The following is a 25,415-nucleotide window of genomic DNA, read 5'->3' as shown; positions in this document are numbered from 1 at the left end:
TTTTTTAAGTGAGTGGAGGAGAAATAGACAGATTCCTTCATGCACCCGACCGGAATCCACCTGGCAACCACCATCGGGGCTAATGCTCGAATCATCCAAGCTATTCTCCCGGGGCTGACACTCGGACCAGTCGAGCCACTGGCTGAGAGAGGGGAAGAGAAAGAGAAGAGGAATGGGAGGGGTGGTGAAGCAGATGGTCACTTCTCCTGTGTGCCCTGACCGGGGATTGAACCCTGGACCTCTGCATGCCAGGCCAATGCTTTATTCCCTGAGCCACGGCCAGGGCTAGTCGTTGGCCATTTTAAAGGGGGTGTGGATAGCAGAGATCCAGTGGTAAAAGTAAAAATTTGCCTGACCTGTGGTGGTGCAGTGGATAAAGCGTCGACCTGGAAATGCTGAGGTCGCCGGTTCGAAACCCTGGGCTTGCCTGGTCAAGGCACATATGGGAGTTGATGCTTCCAGCTCCTCCCCCCTTCTCTCTCTCTTTCTCTCTCTCTCTCTCTCTCCTCTCTAAAATGAATAAATAAAATTAAAAAAAAAAAAAGTAAAAATTTGACTTTGCAAATGTTTTAACTTGAGTCATTGAGAAAATTTGACTTTGATGGTTAATTACATTTATAAAATAACCTGTATGTACCATTTATATATCAACTTGATCTTTTAGTTTTTTACTTGAGTATAGCATGGACTGTTCAAATATTTTATGATGTTCCTGGTGAGAGGGAAAGACAGAACTGAGCCAAACACTTAGCTCATTTTCTATTCAAGTCATTTGCTTTGTTCTGAAGCAGGATAAGATGGGCTATGCAGAAAGCCACTGAAAAGCAGCACAGATATTTCTGCAGTCTCAAGGAGACTGGCATAGTTAAGAGATTAACAACAATAACTATGAAATAGAACAATTATAACAATATACTGTAATAAAAATTGTTTGAAGGCAGTCTCAAAATATCTTACTGTACTCACCCTTCTTGTGATGTGAAATGATACTGTGCCTATATGAGGAGATGAAGTGGGGGTCAATGACATAGGCATTCTGACGTATAGCTTTAGGCTACTGTAAGGGTTATTTGCACGCAAGCACTGGGCTACCTCGACAATCAATCTAATAACCGGTATGGCTAGTACAGGTGGGTGGTGAATACAGTGTGGATACACTGGACAAAGATTACCTCAATTGTTTTGAGAGGCTAAGTACATGACCCATCAGGACATACTCATAATTCCTGTGGTTTTAAACTGAGCAGTCTGCCCTGGCTGGATAGCTCAGTTGGTTACAGCATCCTTTCGAAGCGGAGAGGTTGCTGGTTTGATTCCTGGTCAGGGCACATGCAGGAACACCTGGATGTTCTTCTCTCTCTCTCTCTCTCCCCACCCTCCCTTTTCTCTTGCTAAGTCAATTAAAAAAAAATTAGTATACTGAGCAGTCTTAACTTCTGGTTTTCCAAAACTGTGAAGGATCCATCTTGCTTCATTTTGTTTCTCTTTCTGTTTAGGAGAACATAGAAGTTCTGTTTCAGATTGTGTCTGCACCTTAATAAGAGATTTCAGTTCTGAAATAGTCTTTTGTGTTGAGTAATTAGAGACTTGTGTTTTAGGTTTTTATTTTGGGAGTTGGGAGGAATTTTAGGATGACCTGATTGTCGATGTGGCTGTCTGCAGCAGTTTGTTTTGTAAAAGATTAGTTCTCTTGTGTTCCTCCCTCACCTTATATTATTAAAATTTTGAAATATACAGAAGAATTGAAATAATTGGTCAGTGGTTCTTTATGTTAACATTTTGCTATATTTGCTTCATCCCAGAGCAAGACATGTAGCTTTTGCTTTATTTTTTCCCCCTCAAGAAGAAATGACCTTTATAGCTAATAATAAAGTAGAGAAAGAGACAGACATGCACAGGCCTGCATCTATTAGAAGTAGTCGAGCAGATTAGCAAACGAGCTAGTGAATGTGAATGAATGAATGATCTCAATCAGACATACTTCCAGCTCCAGGATACAACTAAATCCTGCTCTTAGGGGTTTACTGTTGGGTCAGGAGAAACCAAAGAAGGCAGAGCACTTGGCCAGATAGCCCTTTGAAGCCTTCAGTGAAGGTCAGCGTGGTCAACATGGCTAATGGAGTTCAGAAGAGGGAACATGATCCCAGAAGTCTGGGGCAGTTGACAAAGGGCTTTTGGAAGAAATGGAGCTGGAACTGGGCCAAGAGGTAGAGCAGAGCCTGAGAACAGAGATGGAGATGGTCGCTCTGAGCCGCAGGGAGCCCGGGGCTCTCATGCTCCAGAGGAGTGACAGTGTGGTGAACTGTTCTTCCTGTAGGTGCCGGGAGAGTGGGCTGTGCTCTTGGGGCTCCAGGGCAGGGTGCTGGCCTGTTCTGGGCAGGACCCCCCCACCCCCTGCTTCCTGAGCACAGCCTGTTGCCCAGCTCCAGGGCTCTGCTTGTGCTGCCCAGTCTGCCTGGAACACTGTCCTTCCTGATGGCTGTGTGGCTGGCTCCCTCTTCGTTCTGACCTCTGTTCAATGACAAGTTCCCTGCCGTCCACCCCCCCCCCCCAGTGTAAAATAGCAGCTTCTTCTGACACACACCATGCTCCAGCACTCCCCAGCATGCTTAGTGTTGCTTTGTTACTGTGTCCCCAAAGCCTAGCTAGTGCCTGAGACGAACTAGCCATAGGAGTGTGTATGTATAGGGAGAGGTCAGGGCTCAGGGCCAGTGTACCTGTGGGGAAGGGTGAGGTTTGGGTGTGGTTAACTTCCCTGCTTAGACGTCCTCCAGGCAGTTCCTCCATGGTATCTGTCTTTGAAAGACTGACGCTCCTAAGTGAAGCCCTGGTCATTCCGGTGCCTCTTGTCCTCTTCCCAGGACCCCTGCAGTGGACCATGAGTCGGTAATGCCCACTGAGCACCTCTGGGAGCCATGTCAGACGAATCCGCCTCAGGGAGCGACCCAGACCTGGACCCGGACGTGGAGCTGGAGGATGCGGAAGAGGAGGAGGAGGAGGAGGAGGTGGCAGTGGAGGAGCGCAGCAGGGATGACGAGGAGGACCTGCTGGACGGTGAGTGGCTCTAATGAGTGACAGAGTTTGTCTTATCTGCTAACGGAAGTCTGCTGGCTGAGCCTGGTGTTTGCAGTCGGACTTCTTAGGTCAGCCATTGTGAGAGGACAGATGGAAGCACAGCAATAATGAACTCGTATGCTCCCTCTCAGGCAATGGATTGTTCTGCATGAGCCTTGCTTTAGTGCTGAAAGGACCCTTAGCACTTGCAGTAGTTAGCTCATCTTTTCTTTTTAAAAAAGTTATATTTATTTATTGATTTTTAGAGAGAGAAGAAGGGAGAGAGAGAGAGCTACTAAGATTGAGAGAGGGAGAAACATCGATTTGTTGTTCCACTTATTCTGCATTCATTGCTTGATTCTTGTATGTGCCCTGACTGGGGATCGAACCCGCAACCTTGGCATATTGAGACGACATGCTAATCAACTGAGCTACCCAGACGGAGCCTTATTTAGTTTGACTTTGGTTGATGTGCAGACTCAGGCCCAAAGATTTGAGAATGGAACGTACTTGCCTAAGTCTTGGAGAAGTCAGTGGCAGGGTCCCTGTGACCACACATTGTGACCCAGGGTCATGAACCCATGAGGTGGCCGTAGGTAGGACATGAGGGCAGCTGTGAGTGGTCTGTGAGTTTCCTGAAATTGTACTCACACTTCTGCTGTGTGTACATGTGGGGATCGCCTGGGAAGGGCTTTTCAGGTAGGCTCCCCACTGCAGTGAGTTTGGTGCATCTTCTGCAGTGCTGCTCTGCCCCCCAGGCCCTCTCAGTGACTGTAAATGTCCCTACTGGGAGAGAACTGCCCCTCCAAAGCTGGTAGGCCCCCTCTGCACTCCTGTTTGGTTTGCTCGGCTCACCCCTTCCCCTTACCCCAACTTATTGAACTGGCACCGGACTTTTTCTTTTCATCTTCAGCTAGGTCATCTGCACAGGCTCAGGGCTTCTCAATTCTAACCTGTCGTCGTTTAGGATTTAGTTGTTGGTATGCGTCCTGTTAACTGAGGAATAAAGGTTTTGTCTCTTTCTTTTTTTTTTTTTTTTTTTTTAATTTTTCTGAAGCTGGAAACAGGGAGAGACAGTCAGACAGACTCCCGCATGCGCCCGACCGGGATTCACCCGGCACGCCCACCAGGGGCGACGCTCTGCCCACCAGGGGGCGATGCTCTGCCCATCCTGGGTGTCGCCATGTTGCGACCAGAGCCACTCTAGCGCCTGAGGCAGAGGCCACAGAGCCATGCCCAGCGCCCGGGCCATCTTTGCTCCAATGGAGCCTTGGCTGCAGGAGGGGAAGAGAGAGACAGAGAGGAAAGCGCGGCGGAGGGGTGGAGAAGCAAATGGGCGCTTCTCCTGTGTGCCCTGGTCGGGAATCGAACCCGGGTCCTCCGCACGCTAGGCCGACGCTCTACCACTGAGCCAACCGGCCAGGGCCTGGTTTTGTCTCTTTCTAATAGACACCGTGGTGGAACGCGTCTTGCTTCAGATCATCATTGCTTGGATCTGAAGAAGACCAGGAGAACGCACTCCTGCCCTTCTCCAGAATCCGGGAGGATGAACGCTGGTCCTCTTTCTCCGCCAGAGTTACTGCCCTTAGTTTTTTGGTTTTTTTTTCTGAAGCTGGAAACGGGGAGAGACAGTCAGACAGACTCCCGCATGCGCCCGACCAGGATCCACCCGGCACGCCCACCAGGGGGCGACGCTCTGCCCCTCTGGGGCATCGCTCTGTTGAGACCAGAGCCACTCCAACGCCTGGGGCAGAGGCCAAGGAGCCATCCCCAGTGCCCGAGCCATCTTTGCTCCAATGGAGCCTTGGCTGCGGGAGGGGAAGAGAGAGACAGAGAGGAAGGAGAGGGGGAGGGGTGGAGAAGCAGATAGGCGCTTCTCCTGTGTGCCCTGGCTGGGAATCGAACCCGGGACTTCTGCACGCTAGGCCGACGCTCTACCACTGAGCCAACCAGCCAGGGCCCTGCCCTTAGTTCTTATTCCTCCTAACAGCTGCCCTGTGGCTCAGGGGTCAGCTTTCCTTCATTTATTTTTCCTGACAGCATCATCCGCTGCCCACTGCTAGCTTATTCAGTTGGAGCCCCCCCCAGCTGCTTCTGCACCCCCTTCCTGTAAAGTGGAAATAGTGGAAGAGAGGGATGTGGGGGTGCACTAGTCTGTTGTCTTGCTCGGCCTGCGTAGTTCCTAAGGTGGTTGGTGTTCAGGTCCCCAAGAGTCTGCATCACTTTTTACGACTTTTTTCTTTTTATCATTTTCATTCTCAGAATTATATTTTCAGATACCCATAGAACTCTTGTCAGGTTTAGATTGGGTTTTAGGTTCTGTTAGTGAGTATAATGGGTATATATATTGTCTTCCCTCCTGGATTCTTGGAATTCTTTTCTTGTCAGATTTTTAACTTTTTTAAGATTTTATTTATTGGGGAGGGGGGGAGGGGGAAGAGCAGGAAGCATCAATTCCCTTATGTGCCTTGACCAGGCAAGCCCAGGGTTTCGAACCGGTGACCTCAGTGTTCCAGATTGACACTTTATCCACTGCGTCACCACAGGTCAGGCCTTGTCAGATTCTTAATTGTTCAAAATTATCTGCGTCTGGGGATTATACTATTATTTATTTAGAAGTGGCAAGAATTTATTTGTGATTTATCTCAGAATAGTGTAGCTGTGCAGTTGGAATGTTTTGGAAAGAATATTTATACAATTCTCAGGTGAAATAATTTTTTTTTATTTGAAATGATTTATTTTCTTTTTTTTTTTTTTTTTAATTTTCATCGCTTATGAAGTTCAGAGTGATAAAATATGTTCCATAAGGGCCTGACCTGTGGTGGCACAGTGGATAGAGTGTCTACCTGGAATGCTAAGGTTACCGGTTCGAAACCCCAGGCTTGTCCAGTCAAGACACATATCAGAAGCAACTGCTGCTGTGAGTTGATGCTTCCTGTGCCCCTCCCCCTTCCTCTTTCTCTCCTCTCTCTAAAATCAATAAATAAAATCTTAAAAAAGAAAACAGCCCTGGCCAGTTGGGTCAGCGGTAGAGCGTCGGCCTAGTGTGCGGAAGACCCAGGTTCGATTCCTGGCCAGGGCACACAGGAAAAGCACCCATTTGCTTCTCCACCCCTCCACCGCGACTTCCTCTCTGTCTCTCTCTTCCCATCCCACAGCCAAGGCTCCATTGGAGCAAAGACGGCCGGGGCGCTGGGGATGGCTCTGCGGCCTTTGCCTCAGGCGCTAGAGTGGCTCTGGTTGCAACATAGCGACGCCCAGGATGGGCAGAGCATCGCCCCTGGTGGGCAGAGCGCCGCCCCATGGTGGGTGTGCCGGGTGGATCCCGGTTGGGCGCATGCGGGAGTCTGTCTGACTGTCACTCCCTGTTTCCGGCTTCAGAAAAATGCAAAAAAAAAAAAAAGAAAACAAAATGTTCCCTAGGGACTGTCTCCTGCTCCTGCTCTGCTGGGGTGTCTGACTGGGGTTTGATTCAAGGACCACTTTTGTGTTTCACTATAGTGTAAGAGCTCTGCAAACCTTGTAGCCCCAGTGGAAGTGATACCTTTGTTACTTGTGGCAACTCTGCCACTGTGTCAGCTCTGGCAGCTCTTCTGGTCCTCCCAGCGTGAACACTGGTTGCAGTTCTGCTGAACCATCTGAGACCTGCCTCCTCCTTCCATCTTGCCTTCGCTGCCTTGGCTTGCTAGTCATCCCATAGTCCTAGTAGGCAGAGCAGCCAGCTACTCTTAAATTTGGAATAGCTATGGATAATCTAGTCTTAGCTGGTGTAGTGTGAAGTGGCCCTTTTGTTTTCTTGGAGCAGTGGTTCTTAACCAGGGACGATTTTACCTTGTGGGGGACGATTTACAATGTCTGAAGGATTATTGCTTCTGGCACCTTGTGGGTAGAGCAGAGAAGCTGCTAAACATCCTACATTGCATAGAAAAACCCCTCCTACAGTCATCTAGCCAAAAATGTCAGTACTGCCGAGGTTGAGAAACCCTTTTGTAAAGAAAACTATTGCTTCAACAGTTTTATGTATGTATCATATATGTATTATTTATTTATTTGGAGAGAGAGAGGCAGGAAGGGAGAGAGATGAGCATCAGCTCATAGTTGTGGCTCTTGTTAGCTGCTCATTGATTGCTTCTCATATATGCCTTGACCGGGAGGGGGGGCTCAGGCTGAGCCAGTGACCTTTGTGCTCATGCCAGCGACCTTTGTGCTCAAGCCAGTGACCATGGGATCATTTCGATTCCACCCTCAAGCCAGATGAGCCTGCGCTCAAACTGGTGACCTTGGGGTTTCAAACCTGGGACCTCGGTGTTTCAGGTCAATTCTCTCTCCATTGTGCCGCCACCAGTCAGGCTACTTTACCTCTTTTTATTTTGTTTCCTCTATTGACTGATAGTAGTTCACTTTTATATTGCTTCGTCATAGTTTACAAAAACATCTGAACAATCTTCGTAACTTTACAAAGGACTGTCTTTTGGCCTTGGTGATCCCCTCTATTGTGTTTGTTTTCTTTGTAATGTCTACTTGACAATATTCCTTCTTTTGGGTTTATTTTACATTACTTTCAAACTTCTTTAAGAACGTGCTTAGCTCATTTTAGTCTCTCCCCCAGTATAAGCATTTGAAACTATATATAAATATCCCTCTAAGTACTAGCTTTGTCACTTCACAAGCATTCTGACACATTTTCTCCTACTTGATTATCTTTACAGGACTTGGTGACGGAGTGGTTATGGGAGGCAGGTTGAAACAGGTGGAATAGGTCCTGCCTGGGAGGACGATGAAACCTTTACAAAGGTGGGAGGAATAGGATGGGGAGTCAGTAGGGCCATTAAACGGAGTTTTAACTTTGCTGTGTTAAATTGGGGGTTGTCTCCCTCTTGACCTTTGAACGTTGACTGATAGGATGTTAGTCTGAGAACTGGCTGTGATAGACCAGGGAGGCCTTGGCTGTTGGGGAATAATAGCACCATGACTTGGGTCTTTTAAAAAAGTGGGATGAAGATAGTGGTTTTTTGTTTTTAGAGAGAGTGGCAGGGAGAGAGAGACAGGAACATGGAACCACTCCTGTATGTGCCCTGACCAGAGATTGAACCATCAACCTCTGTACTTTGGGACAATGCTCTAACCAAACAAGCCATCCGGCCAGGGCAATAGAAAAAAATAATTTTGTGTGTATATGTGTGTGTGGCAGAGACAGAGTTAGAGAGAGGGACAGATAGGGACAGACAGACAGGAAGGGAGATGAGAAACATCAATTCTTCCTTAGTTGCGGTTCCTTAGTTGTCTATTGATTGATTTCTCATATGTGCCTTGACCGGGGGGCTACAGCAGACCGAGTGACCCCTTGCTTGAGCCAGTGACCTTGGGCTCAAGCTGGTGAGCATTGCTCAAACCCAATGAGCCCGCGCTTAAGCTGGCGACCTCGGGGTCTTGAACCCAGGTCCTCCACGTCCCAGTCCGATGCTCTATCCACTGTGCCACTGCCTGGTCAGGCAATAGAAAAATTAAAAATAAATAAATAAAGGTAGAGGCCATGACAGCTGGAATATAGAGAGCAAAGGGCAATGTAGTCTGGGATGAGATAGGCAGGGGCCTAAGCATGTAGGTCCAGTGGTTGTGGGTTGAGATACACCTGGAACCTGGGGTTTATTTGCCTGGGTTCTTACAGGTGCTGTTTCAGACTCACTGTGAGTATTGGACTGATCTTTCAGAGTAGCCTAAGTCAAAGTTTAGAATGACCTCTTGTTAGAAATTTAAGTTGTGCCAATTTTGATACCAGTTTCTGTTCTTCCTTTCTGTGTGCCAGGCTTAGAGACACAAAGGTCAAAAACCAGCTGGGGACAGAAGAGTGCTTTGTAAATCTGCATCCGGAAAGCATGTCCTGTGTTGACTCCGTTATTCAGAGTGACTTTGTAGGACCTTTAACACTTCTTCCCAGTAACCCATCAAGTGGGCGTTTCTGACTGTGGGTTTAATTTGTATTTCCCTGGTTGCGCAAGATATTGAGCCCTTGTCTGTGTGCTTTATGACTGTTTGCACTTTTGTGACAGGCCTGGGCACATTTTTTTTACCTTTATTCTTTTCTTCCACCCATTTCTTATTGATTTACATCTGTAAAGTACTTCTTTATATCTGAATATGAGTCTTTCATTAGGTACACACACATACGTCTTTCCCTACTATATTGTTTGATTTTTTTATCCTCTTGGTTTTTTTTTGCAGTTTTATGCTTTTTTTAAAAGCATGATTAGTAGATTTTAAGAAATCAAATTTATTATTTTCCCCTTTCTATTTAGTGCTTTTTATGCCATATAAGAAATCTTTGTCTCCCCCAAGGTCATGAAGATATTCTCCTCTTCTAGAGCTCTAATGTTTTTATCTTCATTTAGGTCTATGGTGCACCTGGAATTGATTTTTTTACGGTGTAAGGTAGGGGTCAAGTTTCATCCCTTTTTCCCCCAATATGATTTTTTTTTTTTTTGTATTTTTCCGAAGCTGGAAACGGGGATAGACAGTCAGACAGACTCCCGCATGCACCCGACCAGGATCCACCCGGCACACCCACCAGGGGGTGACGCTCTGCCCACCAGGGGGCGATGCTCTGCCCTTCTGGGGCATCGCTCTGTCGCAACCAGAGCCACTTTAGCGCCTGGGGCAGAGGCCAAGGAGCCATCCCCAGCGCCCGGGCCATCCTTGCTCCAATGGAGCCTCGCTGCGGGAGGGGAAGAGAGAGACAGAGAGGAAGGAGAGGGGGAGGGGTGGAGAAGTAGCTGGGCGCTTCTCCTGTGTGCCCTGGCCGGGAATCGAACCCGGGACTTCTGCACACCAGGCCGACGCTCTACCACTGAGCCAACTGGCCAGGGCACCCCCAATATGATTTTCTAATTTATCCAGCACTCTGCATTGCATTTTTTCTGTAGCCTTTGTTGTAAACCAAGGCAGAGTACACAGGTAGCTCTATCTCTGAACTCTACTTTTTTTCCCATATGATTTTCTGGGAAATAGGGGTAGAGAAGCGACTGCACAGTGTGGCAGCTAAGAGCATGAACTTGGGAGCTGGATCAACTACCTGGTTGACAGGGTTCAAATCCCGTCTTTACTACCTATAGCTTTGTGAGACAAGTTTCCTCATCTGTAAAATGGGAATAATTATAGTATTAATTGACTTAATAGGGCTGTTTTGAGGACTGAATGAGTTAGTATCTGTAAAACCAGCTGAGAAATAACAAGCAATACTGGTGGATTAGACCCCAGGGTTTCTGGGAGCAGAGCTAGTGACCAGAGCAGTTGTGGGGTGGCCTTAGGCATGGCTGGGGTACAGCGGGATTCATACCCTGCAGGGAAGGTTTTAAAGTGTTTCTGAATTATCTTCTGAAGGCTTCAAGTGGTCTTTGGTCCAATTTAGAATATAGAAGCCAGACGTGCCTGGTTTGCCCGAAGTTCCCCAAAGAGCATACCGAGAGAGAGAGCAGCAGCGATTAACTTTCTCTCCACATGCACTGAAGCTTAGCATGTTGGGCACATGCTGAAATAAAAAGGGAAAATCCTAGAAGAGGTTTTCTGGAGGCCAACCTTTACGCAGAGACCCGAAAGAGGGTCTGAGTTAGAATTAAGTCATGAGCATCTCACACATCACTGAGATGAAGAGACAGGGAAGCAGGGACACAGCATCAGCAAAGGCTCAGAGGCCCTTGACAGCGCCGTGCTTCTGAGGCTAGAGAGCTGGAGCAGAGGGGGTATGGGTGGAGAAGGTCTGAGGGAGGAATTGGTGGGTGGAGAGAGCTGCGGACTAGCAGTCAGCAAAGGCCCTAAGCATTTTAGATTTTATCCTAAAGGCAGAAGGGACAGTTTTAAAAGATCCTGGTTGGGTGGAGACCGTGACATGATCAGATCTTTCTGCAGTGTGGATTGCAGGGGGGAGAGATAAGGAGGCAGGGTGACTGTGTAAGGCAGGCACAGGCATCCAGACCAGGTAATATGCTGTGGCTTGGAGACAAGTAGAATGGTACATTGATGTACCTCCTTTCGCCACAGAATTTGTGATTGAACCTGAGGAGAGGAGAGGAGAGGAGAGAAGGCAAGAGGTTTTTTCCCTTGATGGTGACCTAGTGCAGTAGGGGTCTAGAGAATTGTGTGACTGGAGTGCAAGGTCTCGGAGAGCCACTGCTGACTCCTCTGCAGCATAGAGACAGTAGTACTGTCACCAGAAAGGGGACTGGGCCTGGAGCAGGTCTGCCTTGGGCCAGCTGGTAGTGTGAAGATTTCACATGAGTCCAGGTGATTTTGAGAGCACATTTATTAAAGCTGGGACAGTGGAACAAGGAAGGGCTTCGGATAGAAGGAGCAACAGAAGTGCCTAGGCAGGGCTGCTTTGGCTCCCTGGCGAGTCAGAGAAAAGGCATCCTTGGGGCCTGAACAGGTGGTGGTACAGTGGATAGAGTTGACCTGGACCCAGAGGATCTGGGTGTGAAACCCCGGCATGGGATCATAGGTATGACCCCAATATCACCTGTTTGAGCGTGGGATTATATGGTCACTGGCCTGAACCCAAGGTCACTGGCTTGAGCAAGGGGTCACTTGCTCTGCTGTAGCCCCCTGGTTAAGGCACATATGAGAAAGCAATCAATGAACAACTAAGGTGCTGCAACAAAGAATTGATGCTTCTCATCTTTCTCCCTTCCTGTCTGTCTCTATCTGTCCCTCTCTCTGTCTCTATCTCTGTCACTAAAAAAAGGGGGGGAGACCTTGGAGGCAGGTTCACTGGGTTAGCCCAAAACAAGCTGCCACTGCCCATTGCTCCTCTGACTGCGTGTCTCACAGGGTCCCTCGAGTTTAGAAGATGCACACTTGTGGGGGAAGGAGAGGGGAAAGGGAGAGGTATGGTGCCTTTGTCTTAAGGATTTTTTTGGTGTTTTTTTAAAGATTCTATTTATTGATTTTTTTTTGAGGGGGGAGAGCAAGACCATAGTTGCTTCACTTGAGTTCATTGATTGCTCTTTCTATGTGCCTTGACTGGACAAGGCCAGGGTTTCAAACCTGCAGTCTCAGTGTGTCAGGCCAAGACTACGCACTGTGCACCACCGGTCCAGCGGCTGCGGGTTTTAAAGGCTGGGATTTTTAGGGGAGGATTCGTTAGAATATCCATCAGCTTTATGCTGATGTGCCAACATGAGATTTACTCCCTTAATTTCCTCTGTCCTCAGGTGTGGTTGGCAAGTGGCACTAATTGGATTTCTGCTGTCTGTCTCCCTGAATAGAGTGATTTAGGCTATCTACCCTCTGGTTGAAGAGAAGTGTAAACTATCTACTCTTAAGTGTCCTTGGTTAGGGAAGCTAGGATTTGCGATTTACTAGATGGCTGTAAACTGCTTTGCTGTTTAACTGTCTGTCTCAGTTTCCCTATTCCACTTGTCCTGGTTTACTAGACTCATAGTACTGTCAATGTAAGAAATGCTCACACCTGTAGAAAAATTTTCTAAGTGGTTACTGGAGTTTGTTTGAGCCAAAAAGATTTCAAATTCTCCAGAGAATGACAGTTTTGCAGTCTCTTTAATGGATTTGAAATTAAGGAGGGAACTTAAGGAAGAGTACGTGGAGGTGGGAGAAAACAAGGCAGGGAATTCTGTGATTGGAATACAAATAATTACACGGTGTGGTAGCCTCGTGCCTAGGAACAGGGGCAGACGGGGCTTGCTGGAGATAAAGATAACCCTTTCTCAGGCCTGGGGCATGACTATACCTCCATGACCTATCCAGTTTGTAATTTGTGATCAGATAGTCCTGTGAGGTCACAGATTTATTACCTAGACCCTTTTCATCCACATTACTTTTGTTCTAGCCACTCTTTATTATTTATTTATTTATTTGCTTGCAGAGACAGCGAGAGTCAGAGAGAATGATAGATAGGGACAGACAAAAATGGAGAGAGATGAGAAGCATCAATCATCAGTTTTTCGTTGCGACACCTTAGTTCATTTTTTTTTTTTTTTAATTATTTTTATTTATTTATTCATTTTAGAGGAGAGAGAGAGAGAGAAGGGGGGAGGAGCAGGAAGCTTCAACTCCCATATGTGCCTTGACCAGGCAGGCACAGGGTTTCGAACCGGCGACCTCAGCATTCGCAGGTCAATGCTTTATCCACTGCACCACCACAGGTCAGGCCCACCTTAGTTCATTGATTGCTTTCTCATATGTGCCTTGATCGCAGGCCTTCAGCAGACCAAGTAACCTCCTTGCTCAAGCCAGCGACCTTGGGTCCAAGCTGGTGAGCTTTGCTCAAACCAGGTGAGCCTGTGCTCAAGCTGGCGACCTTGGGGTCTCGAACCTGGGTCCTCCGCATCCCAGTCCGACGCTCTATCCACTGCACCACCGCCTGGTTAGGCTAGACCCTCTTTTTTTTTAATTGTTCCTTTCTCTTTGCTCATTAGGAAGCAAAACTGCAGTGTGCTCCCAGATATATACTTATTTCCTTTGAATTTTCTATGTCTCAGAGGAGGTTTATTGTCTTCTTTTTAATATGGCCAATCAAGAAAGGCTTTTTCTGTCTTTCTCTGACCAGAGTTTACAATTCAGCTTTTTGCATTTATAGTTAACATTTAAGATTTCAATTAAAGAGATAGTTCAGAAGGTCTGTGGCCTACAGTAGTTTGTTTTGCTAAGGTGTGACTTGAAATGATGCTGTTTGTTTGTTTTTGGAGAGAGGAATGCATGAAAAGCATTAACTCCTAGTTCTGGTGCTTTATTTGTTCATTGATTGCTTCTCATACGTGCCTTGATGGGAGTGGAGGGAGCTCCAGTTGAGCCAGTGACCCCTTGCTTAAGCCAGCGATCTTGAGCTTCAAGCCCATGATCTGTGGGGCTCAAGCCAGTGACCATGGGGTCATGTTGATGACCCCACGCTCAAGCCAGCAACCTTGCACTCAAGCTGGGTGAGCCAGTGCTCAAGCCAGCAACCTCGGGGTTTCAAACCGAGACCGCAGCATCCCAGGTCGATGCTCCATCCACTGTGTCACCACCAGTCAGGCAAAAGATACTTTTTTTTTTTTTTTGTATTTTTCTGAAGCTGGAAATGGGGAGAAACAATCAGACAGACTCCTGCATGCGCCCGACCGGGATCCACCCGGCACGCCCACCAGGGGCAACGCTCTGCCCACCAGGGGGCGATGCTCTGCCCCTCCGGGGCGTTGCTCTGCCGCGACCAGAGCCACTCTAGCGCCTGGGGCAGGGGCCAAGGAGCCATCCCCAGCGCCCGGGCCATCTTTGCTCCACTGGAGCCTTGGCTGCGGGAGGGGAAAGGAGAGACAGAGAGGAAGGGGGGGGGGTGGAGAAGCAAATGGGCGCTTCTCCTATATGCCCTGGCCGGGAATCGAACCCGGGTCCCCCGCACGCCAGGCCGACGCTCTACCGCTGAGCCAACCGGCCAGGGCCAAAAGATACTCTTTTTAAAAAATTATTTTTAAATTATAGTTGACAAATGAAATAATGCTCTCCTCACGCTGAGGTGTGGGAACTGGTAATTGAGCCCTGCCTTCCACAGTGTTTGCTCCTCAACCTATTCTGTTCTCTTTCAGATCAGAAATTCTTGACATCATTCAGAGTCTGAAGGGGTTATTTAAATGTCTCAGTTATACGTGAATACATTTTGAGGAAGAAAGGATGTACTGCAGTATTCTCATTTCCCAGTATGGTGTCTGCTGCTAAGTCTTGTGCTCTGCTTTTGAAACCCCAGCCTCTGTTCACAGCCCTTTCTCTCTCTTTTAACAGAGACAGAGAGTCAGAGAGAGGGATAGATAGGGACAGACAGGAACGGAGAGAGATGAGAGCATCAATCATCAGTTTTTCGTTGCGACACCTTAGTTGTTCATTGATTGTTTTCTCATATGTGCCTTGACCGTGGGCCTTCAGCAGACCGAGTAACCCCTTGCTCAAGACAGCGACCCTGGGTCCAAGCTGGTGAGCTTTGCTCAAACCAGATGAGCTCACGCTCAAGCTGGCAACGTCGGGGTCTTGAACCTGGGTCCTCCGCATCCCAGTCCGACGCTCTATCCACTGCACCACCGCCTGGTCAAGCTACAGCCCTTTCTCAACTACTGAATCCTTAATGGGAATTTTCCTGGTTTTGTTTTTTTGTGGTTTGTAGCCTCAGTGCTACAAAGTGTTCAATCAGTAGAAGGGAAAACTAAACTGAGTTCTGTTTATCTCTTCTTTGCACCTGGTTACTAGCATGGTTTATTTGTCTGTAGGGCCAGTGTTACTGTCTTCTAGTCTCAAGTTAACAGGCACAACAGTTACAAATTTTGGAGGATTATCACTTTAGTGTGTGTACCCAGTTCTCTCTCAAATAAAGGAAGTAGAATGAGCTGTTTCTCTTTGCCCCCCTGGTTTCTTTTTGCTTATTGTGGACACCCTAGTGGAGTTTGCATGTTATGGAAACTTTGTATGTTATTCTCGCCTCTGCCACCATTTAAAATGGATTTCCAGGAAGGAGAATGGGTGTGACTAGAAGAACAGCAATGTGGGACACTGTTGTGAGCTCTGGAGGGCAGGGCCACTGTCTTCCGAGGGTGCAAAAAAGGTGGATTCTTTTCATTCTTCTTCTAAAATCTCCACTTTAGAGATGAGACGTCCCCTTTGCCCCTCTAACTCTCAGCTCTCAGGCTCATTGGAGATGCTAGGAGATTGCTCTCTAGCCTTCTTAAGAGCAGCTGCCAATAGGAGTCCCTAAGAAGACCAGGAAACCCAGCATGGATTGACATGGCCCTTGAACCAGCTCCAGGCCTGACACCCCTGGTTGTAGAACATCGAGCTGCAGCATCCAGAACCACTTTATTCCCTGAGCTGCCAAATGACAGGTGGGGGAAGCACTGGCCCTTCAGTGATTCTGAAGTTTCCAGGGAAAATTGCTGGAGTCTTTAATTCCACTTTTATTTCTCCCACATTTGGATTTCTTGTACTTTGGGAAACAAGCAAGGAAACATTCCATTGCCTCTCTTTTCCCACTCAGCGCCCTAGCCCAGTCTTTGAAAAAATCTTTCCTAGAGAGATGAGAGACCCTTGCAGGTAAGATTGGGAGGGGAGCCACACAGTGGCCATCCTGTTGTCACTCGAGATCTTTGCAGAGTCTCCAAAGAAGGGTTCTCCCTACTGGAAGCTGCTGGAAAGCCCACAAGCCTTGGGTTGCGTGTTGCCCTTGGATGAGCTGTAGCTGTTTCCAGATAGGACTTGGCCGTTGCTCTGCTTGCTGCTCTCTGGGCGCTGAGGGCTCCCTTTCTTTAATGTGTGCTGATGGCTAAGTGTGGGCTTGCCTCTGGAATTCCACCAGTCTCCGCATGGCCCTGATACATGGAGGGCCCCACATGTTCGGATCCCGAACACATGCCATGGTTTAATTTTTTTCTATCGTAGCAGTACCAAGTTTCTGTTTCACTTACTATTTTGTATTATAAGTCTCCCTCAAAACATACTGATTTAAAACAACGTTTATTTTATTATTTCTCATTGTTACTGTGGGTATGCAATTCAGGAAGAGCTTGGCTGGCAGATGAACATCTAGACCAACTAGATTTCTCTTGATCAAATTTTTCTTGACTATAGATCTCATTTTCCTGTTTCTTTGCATATTGGAGATTTCTTATTAAATAATAGTCTTTATGCATAATACATTATAAAGACTACGTTGTTACTTTTTTTCCCCTGAAGAATATTTATTCTAATTTTATCACACAGTTCAATTACTGATTGAGCACCTTGAACTTGTAAGGTCTTGGTTTTATGCTTTTTTTAGTATCAATTTGTGAAAAGCCCAGGATGTTTTCCAAATCTAATTTGGCAGCACTCGATCTCCAAATTCTGTCTCCCTGCGGGTCTTGTCAGTGCTTGGTTTTCCACTTCGTTACAAAGGATCCAGTGTAGCTCTTACTGCGGAGTGTGGTTCTTCCTGGGGACAGCCTTTCCGTTAGCTCAGCTGGATGGGAGGGGTGTTAATAAGATTTTTCTTAACTGAATTTATTGGGGTAATAAGATGTTAATGAAATCTTTCCACTCTGGCAGGTCTGGAACTCCCCAGTTGCCCTGGCCCTGTCTTCCCCTGGGTCTGGAGAGCGTACTGTGCTCTCAGCCCAGTCCCCGCTGTTGTCCAGTAAGCCTGTGCAGGCTCAGCTGCGCCTGTACTCACAGTCCTTCCCCTAGGCTTCTGCCCCCCTGCCCCCTTCTTTGTACAATTTCCTCCTCTCCCAAGTCTTAGCCACTTAACCGGCCTCGAACCCTGATCACTGCGTCCTCAGCCTGGTGGTACTTTACTTGGACTCCAGGTGTTCATGCTGCAGTAGGAAGCTGTCCCCAGGCAGAGTGCTGGGTGACTGTGCTCATCTCATGAGCTTCCCCTCTTTCAACTTTTGCAGTTTTATGCTGCCTGTTTAGTACTGCCCTGCAAGTGCTTTCCTCAAAACTGCGTCCAGTTTTATCATTGTTTACAGTGGAACAAATTATCCTAAAACTTACCAGCTTAAGCAGTTGTATTTTGCTCATGATTTTGTGAGTCAGAAACTTTGGAAAGCAGTGGCTGGGCAGCTGTCCCTTGGGATCTGTCATGCAGGTGAAGTTAGCTGAAGGCTCGACTGAATTGAAATTAGACATCCAAATTAACTCACATAGCTGACAATTGATGCTGGTTGTTGGTGGAGAACTCAGCTGTCTTCTAGTGCCGACATACAGTCACTTCCGGTGGCCTGGGTCTCCATATGGCACTGCAGCCTCAGAGTAGTCAAATTTTTTATGTGGTGGCTGAACGTTCAAAATGCAATGTCTCAGATCACAAGGAAGATTTCATGTTGACTTTTATGACCTAGTCTCAGAGGTCACATAGTAAGTATCACTTGTGTTCCAATCTTATGGATTAATTCTTCATATTTTAAGTGCCATACAACGTTTTTCTTTAGTCAGTATTCGTGTATATTTTCCATACAAATATCTTTTCAAGATTTTATTTATTGATTTCATGGAGGGGGGGCAAGAACTATCAACTTATAGTAGGCTTCACTTTACTTGTTCACTGATTACTTGTCATATGTACCTTGACTGGGCAAGCCCAGGATTTCGAACTAGCGACCTCAGTGTTCCAGGTCGATACTCTACCCACTGCTCCACCATAGGTCAGGCCACAAATGTCTTTTTGTCATTCTTCATTCATTCCTTCATTTCTTTTTCTATCTGAGGTAATTTTCTTTCTGTGTGAAAAACTTCCTTTGGTATTTAATTTTGTGTACATTTTTTGGCAATGAATTTAATTCTGTATTTTTGTTTGTTTGAAAATGTCTTTATGCCTGACCAGGCAGTGGTGCAGTGGATAGAGCATCAGCCTGGGATGCTGAGGACCCAGGTTCGAGACTCCAAGGTCTCCGGCTTGAGTATGGGCTCATCCAGCTTGAGTGCGGGTCCACCAGCTTGAGCATGGGATGATAGACATGACCCCATGGTCACTAGCTGAAGCCCAAATGTTGCTGGCTGGAAGCCCAAGGTCGCTGGCTTGAGCAAGGGGTCACTGGCTTGGCTGGAGCCTCCCGTCAAAGCACATAAAAGAAAGCGATTAATGAACAACTAAGGTGCCACAGCTGAGTTGATGTTTCTCATCTCTCTCCCTTCCTGTCTGTCTGTCCCTATCTGTCCCTCTCTTGCGCATGTGTGCTAAACAATAAAAAAAAAGTCTTTATTTTGCCCTCATTTGTGAATGCTATATTAGTGGGTACAAAATTCTAGGTTGCCAGTTATATTCTTTCAACACTTAGAAGATCATCCACTATCTCTAGAGTCATTTATGTCTCAGAAATTCATTGTCATCCTTATTGTTGCTCCTTTGAAGATAATGTATTCTCTCCACCTAGGACTGCTGTTACGATTTTCTATTTATTAGTTTTCAGCAGTTTTGCTATAATCTCCTTAGGGGTAGTTTTCTTTGTGTTTCCTACATGGCAGTTCACAGAATTTCTTGATTCAGTTATATATTTTTTCTATAGTTTCTCTTTGTTTTATATATTCTGATATTTATATATCTGGTAACATTCTCCTTCTCTTCATTAATTTTCTCCATTTCTTTCTTTGTTTTCTTGCACATATTTTTATCAGAGGACTTTTTTGTTTTGTTTTGTTTTATAGTATCTGGGTCATCAGTAATTCTGGTGCTGTTGTTTGTTTATCCCTCTTAGTTTTTGGTCATTTGGTCTTTTCTCCTGGTGTACTTGGTAATTTTTCATTGAATGATGGTTATTATATTTTATGTAAAAAACTATGGTGACTCTGTTGTTTTTTTGTTTTTACAGAGACAGAGTCAGAGAGAGGGATAGACAGGGACAGACAGAAAGGAACGGAGAGAGATGAGAAGCATCAATCATCAGTTTTTCGTTGCGACTGTTTAGTTCATTGATTGCTTTCTCATATATGCCTTGACTGCAGGCCTTCAGCAGACTGAGTAACCCCTTGCTCGAGTCAGCGACCTTGGATCCAAGCTGGTGAGCTTTGCTCAAACCAGATGAGCCCGTGCTCAAGCTGGCGACCTTGGGGTCTCGAACCTGGGTCCTCTGCATCCCAGTCCGACGCTCTATCCACTGCGCCACCACCTGTTCAGGCAACTATGGCGACTCTGGATGATATCTTGAAAGAGGCAGATATAAGTGGGACTGATCACCTCGACCCAGTTGGACAGAGATGAATAGTAGCTGGGTCCTAGTTTATATGCCATGGTCTGCTTCTGGCGTGTTCCTGTTTCTTTGGGGCAGCCCTCCCACAGGTTCTAACTGAGCCAGGATGTTCACTGGTGGGTCCTAAATTCTAATTTTTGTCTTCCCTGCAAAATTCTCAATTCTGAATGTCTTCTGGAGATTACAGAAATATCTGCTCTGCTCTTCAGTGGCTTTCTGCATAGCTTCTTGGCCTCCCATCTCATCCAGCTTCAGAATGAAGCAAATGACTTGATGGAAAATGACTAAGTGTTTGGCTCAGTTCTGTCCTTCCCTCTCACCAGGATCTTGGCTCCTTATTTCTCCAATTTTGTCACTTTAGCCTCACAAGATTATCAGAAGTTCTTCTCGTTTCTTTGTCTCTTAGTAACAGCTCTCTGTTTGGGTGACTTAGCCTCTCAGCTTCTTGCTCCAGCACCCAAACTTGTCAAAAGAGGGGCGGGGCGGTGGCTAGAGGGTGCTGGCGCACCTCTTCTGGATTTCCCCTTCTCTGGCGTCGTGTCCCGTCGGCTTCTGGTTGTCTCAGCAGCTTTTCCAGTGCCTTCAAAAGTATTTTGTTACTTTTTAAATTTGATAATAGTTCTAGCTGTTCTTGGTGTGACCATTGGTTGGCCTTGAACTAGTTCGTTTTAGCTGGAAGCAGAGGCCTTAAGCCAATATTTTTAAAACATTTAATTTAAAAAAATATATTCTTTAGTGAAGTTTTTCTTTAATTTATTTATTCATTTTAGAGAAGGGAGAGAGGGAGTGAGGGAGAGAGAAGGGGGAGGAGCAGGAAGCATCAACTCTCACATGTGCCTTGACCAGACAAGCCCAGGGTTTTGAACTGTCAGCCTCAGCGTTCCAGGTCAATGCTTTACCCACTGCGCCACTACAGGTCAGGCCTATATATATTCTTACTGAGATATAATTTGCCATTTTAAAGTGTACAATTTAGTGATCTTGGTATATTCATAAGTTTGTGAAACCAATGCTGCTGTCTAATTTCAAAACATTTTCATCACCCCAAAAGGAAGCCCGGTTACCCATAAGCAGTCACTATCATTACCCTGTCCCCCAAGCCCTGTAATCACTATCCTACTTTTTGTCTGTTCTGAGCATTTCTATAAATGGAATCATATAATATGTGGCCTTTTGTGTCTGACTTCTTTAACTTAGCATAATGACTAAGCCAAATCTATGTGGGGGTGTGTGTGTGCTATAAAATATATATAACATAAAATTTACTTAGTCATTTTTAAATATAAAATTCAGTGGTATTAGCCTGACCTGTGGTGGTGCAGTGGATAAAGTGTCGATCTGGAACTCTGAGGTTGCTGGTTCGAAACCCTGGGCTTGCCTGGTCAAGACACATATGGGAGTTGATGCTTCCTGCTCCTCCCCCTTCTCTCTCTCTCTCTCTCTCTTTCTCTCCCCTCACCCCCATCTCTCTCCCCCTCTCCTTCTCTCTCCCTCCCTCTTTATCTTCTCTCTAAAACGAATATATTTTTAAAAATACAGAAAAAAAACCAATTCAGTGATATTAAGTTACATTCACGTTGTTGTGCAGTCATCACGACTATCCATCACCAGAACCTTTTCATCGATGGTATTGAAGCTCGGTGCCCATTAAGCAATTACTCCCCATTGTGTCCTCCCCCAGCCCTTGGGAACCACCATTCTACTTTCGGTCGCTATCTACTTTATCTACTCTGAAGTATCTCGTATAATTGGTTAAGTAGAGACATACAGTATTGGTCTTTCTGTGACTGGTTTATTTTACTTAACATAACGTCCTCAAGATTCATCCATGTTGTAGTGTGTGTCAAAATTCCCTTTCTTTTTAAGGCTAAAATTCCATTGTACTTGTATATCATATTTTATTTTTTTATCGGTTGATGAACCCTGGGTTTCTTCTATATTGTAGCTATTGTAAATAATGCTACTATGAACATGGGTGTTTAAATATTTCTTTGATTCTTTTGAGTTTTCACTCAGATGTAGAATCTCTAGATCATGTGATAATTCCTTTTTTTTTTTTTTAATTTTTCCATTAATTTGAGAGAGAAAGAGGAAGGTAGAGAGAAGCATCAGCTCACTGCTCCACTTAGTTGTTCCATTTAGTTGTGCAATCATTAGTTGCTCCTTGTATGTACCCTGACCAGGGATCGAACCCACAACCCTGGTGCGCCAGGACTACACTTTATCCACTCACCCGCCTGGCCAGGGCCATAGGATAATTCTATGTTTAATTTTTTGAGAAATCACCATACTGTTTTCTGCAGGTGCTGTGCCATTTTACATGCCTACCAACAGAGCATAAGGGTTCCAATTTCTCCACATCCTCGCTAGCACTTTTTAAAACATAGTGGCCATCCTGACGGGTATGAGGTACATTTTTCTAGTGATTAACGGTTTTGAGCATCTTTTCATGTGCTTATTGGTCATTTATACATCTTCTTTTAGAGAAATGTCTGTTCATGTCCTTTTCCCATTTTCGATCAGTGTTTTTGTTGTTGAGTGTTAGTGCTATATAAAGTCTAGATATTAATCCCTTGTCAGATACATGATTTGCAAATATTGTATTTTCCTCCCATTTCATGGGTTACTTTTTCGCTCTGATGATAGCATTTTTTGATGCACAAAATTTAAAACTTTTGATTAAATCCAGCCTGACCTGTGGTGGCGCAGTGGATAGAGCATCAATCTGAAATGCTGAGGTCACCGGTATGAGACCCTGGGCTTGCCCGGTTGGGGCACATGTGAGAAGCAAATGTGAGTTGATGCTTCCGGACCCCTCCCCTTCTCTCTCTCTCTCCTCTCTAAAATTAATAAAATCTTTAACAAATATTTAATGAAGTCTAGAATCATTTTTTTTCTTCTTCTTTTTTTTTTACAGGGACAGAGAGTCAGAGAGAGGGATAGAAAGACAGGAACAGAGAGAGATGAGAAGCATCAATCATCAGTTTTTCCTTGTGACACCTTAGTTGTTCATTGATTGTTTTCTCATATGTGCCTTGACCGTGGCCTTCAGCAGACCGAGTAACCCCTTGCTGGAGCCATCAACCTTGGGTCCAAGCTGGTGAGCTTTTTGCTCAAGCCAGATGAGCCCGCGCTCAAGCTGGCGACCTCGGGGTCTCGAACCTGGGTCCTCGCATCCCAGTCCAATGCTCTATCCACTGCGCCACCGCCTGGTCAGGCTTTTCTTCTTCTTTTATTGCCTGTGCCTTTGGTGTCATATCCGAGAAATCATTGCTAAATACAATGTCAGGAAGCTTTGCCCCCGTTTTCTTGTGAAAATTTTATAGCTTTAGGTTTCATATTTAGGTCTTTGACTTATTTTGAGTTAATTTTTGTATATGGTTTAAGGCAGGGGTCCCCAAACCTTTTACATAGGGGGCCAGTTCACTGTCCCTCAGACCGTTGGAGAGCCAGACTATAAAAACAAACTATGAGGCCCTGGCTGGTTGGCTCAGCGGTAGAGCGTCGGCCTGGCATGCGGGAGACCCGGGTTCGATTCCCAGCCAGGGCACATAGGAGAAGCGCCCATTTGCTTATCCACCCCCCCACCCCCTCCTTCCTCTCTGTCTCTCTCTTCCCCTCCCATAGCCAAGGCTCCATTGGAGCAAAGATGGCCAGGGCGCTGGGGATGTCTCCTTGGCCTCTGCCCCAGGCCCTAGGGTGGCTCTGGTCAGGGCAGAGCAAGGGCCCCAGAGGGGCAGAGCATCGCCCCCTGGTGGGCAGAGCATCACCCCTGGTGGGCGTGCCGGGTGGATCCCAGTCGGGCGCATGCGGGAGTCTGTCTGACTGTCTCTCCCCGTTTCCAGCTTCAGAAAAATACAAAAACAAACAAACAAACAAACAATGAGCCTGACCTGTGGTGGCGCAGTGGATAAAGTGTCGACCTGGAAATACTGAGGTCGTCGGTTCGAAACCCTGGGCTTGCCTGGTCAAGGCACATATGGGAGTTGATGCTTCTAGCTCCTCCCCCCTTCTCTCTCTCCTCTCTCTCCCTCTCTGTCTCTCTCTCTCTCTCCTCTCTAAAAAAAACCCAAACAAACAAAAAAACAAACTATGAACAAATCCCTATGCACACTGCACATATCTTATTTAAAAGTAAAAAAACAAAACGGGAACAAATACAATATTTAAAATAAATAACAAGTAAATTTAAATCAACAAACTGACCAGTATTTCAATGGGAACTATGTTCCTCTCACTGACCACCAATGTAAGAGGTGCCCCTTCCGGAAGTGCGGTGGGGCCGGATAAATGGCCTCAGGGGGCCGCATGCAGCCCGCGGGCCTTAGTTTGGGGACCCCTGGTTTAAGGTAACGTAAGGGTCCAATTTCATGCTTCTACATGTGGATATCCAGTTTTCTCTGCACCATTTGCTGAAAATAATGTCCTTTTCCTATTGCACGGTATCAGTACTCTTGTTGAAAGTCATGTGACCATATGCGTGAGATTTTATTTCTGAGCTTTCAGCTCTTTCCCGTTGGTCTCCATGTCTGTCTTTATGCTAGTACCGTACAGTTTTGATTCCTATAGCTGTGTAATAAGTTTTGAAATCAGGAAGTGTGAGTCTTCCAATTTTGTTCTTTTTCAAAATTGTTTATGCCTGGACCCGGGTTCGATTCCCGGCCAGGGCACACAGAAGAAGCGCCCATTTGCTTCTCCACCCCTCCGCCGCGCTTTCCCTCTCTGTCTCTCTCTTCCCCTCCCGCAGCCAAGGCTCCATTGGAGCAAAGATGGCCCGGGCGCTGGGGATGGCTCTGTGGCCTCTGCCCCAGGCGCTAGAGTGGCTCTGGTCGCAACATGGCGACGCCCAGGATGGGCAGAGCATCGCCCCCTGGTGGGCAGAGCGTCGCCCCTGGTGGGCGTGCCGGGTGGATCCCTGTCGGGCGCATGCGGGAGTCTGTCTGACTGTCTCTCCCTGTTTCCAGCTTCAGAAAAATGAAAAAAAAAAAAAAATTGTTTATGCCTGGTTTTGTAAATAAAGTTTTACTGGGATACAGCTACATTTGTTAACTCATTTGTTTATGTATGGTTGCTTTTAAATAACAATGGCAAAGTTGTGTTGAAACAGAGACCTTATATGGCCTGAAAACCTAAGATATGTTCTGTTAGGCCCGTCATGGAAAAAGGTGGCCAATCCCTGAACATTAAAACTCTTTGCTTAGTTCTCCAGATCTACTGGATTGTACCACAAATAAGTAAATCAAAAGGAAAAATAATTTGTACAAAGATACTTAGGCCACTATAGATGCAAATGAAAAATAATGACAAAGCATTCTGTGACATACGGAGAGCCACACAAATGACAATTGTGTGGACTGTGTCAAAGAAATATTTATATGTAACACAAAACGTTGTGCATTCTTTGATTACCAGTATAAAATATGCAAATATATATTAACAAACATGGAAAAGTTGAGTTCTAAATAGTTTAGAGCAGTGGAAGTTAACCTGGTCCCTACCGCCCACTAGTGGGCGCTCCAGCTTTCATGGTGGGCGGTAACGGAGCAACCAAAGTATAAATAAAAAGACAAATTTAACTATAGTAAGTTGTTTTATAAAGATTTATTCTGCCAAACTTAGTGAAAATCTGACATAAACTACTTGGTAAGTGATTATTATTATATACTTTAA

At 46.0% G+C, this 25,415-nt stretch overlaps 1 protein-coding gene across 2 annotated transcripts in view; it reads left to right on the top strand.

The window, feature by feature from the left end:
* Positions 1-25,415, top strand: part of RAD54L2 (RAD54 like 2) — a 100,369-nt gene that overhangs the window by 36,487 nt on the left and 38,467 nt on the right. For both annotated transcript variants that reach the window (XM_066245065.1, XM_066245066.1), the window contains one exon: positions 2,862-3,054. In XM_066245065.1, the coding sequence (XP_066101162.1) occupies positions 2,916-3,054 (139 nt within the window). In that variant the 5' untranslated portion in view covers positions 2,862-2,915. The remainder of the gene's footprint in view (positions 1-2,861; positions 3,055-25,415) is intronic.

Source organism: Saccopteryx bilineata, chromosome 10 (assembly GCF_036850765.1).
Source record: "Saccopteryx bilineata isolate mSacBil1 chromosome 10, mSacBil1_pri_phased_curated, whole genome shotgun sequence".
Classification (NCBI taxonomy): Eukaryota; Metazoa; Chordata; class Mammalia; order Chiroptera; family Emballonuridae; genus Saccopteryx; species Saccopteryx bilineata.
The sequence above is the reverse complement of the archived record's forward strand: the minus strand, read 5'-3'. Positions and strand labels throughout refer to the sequence as shown.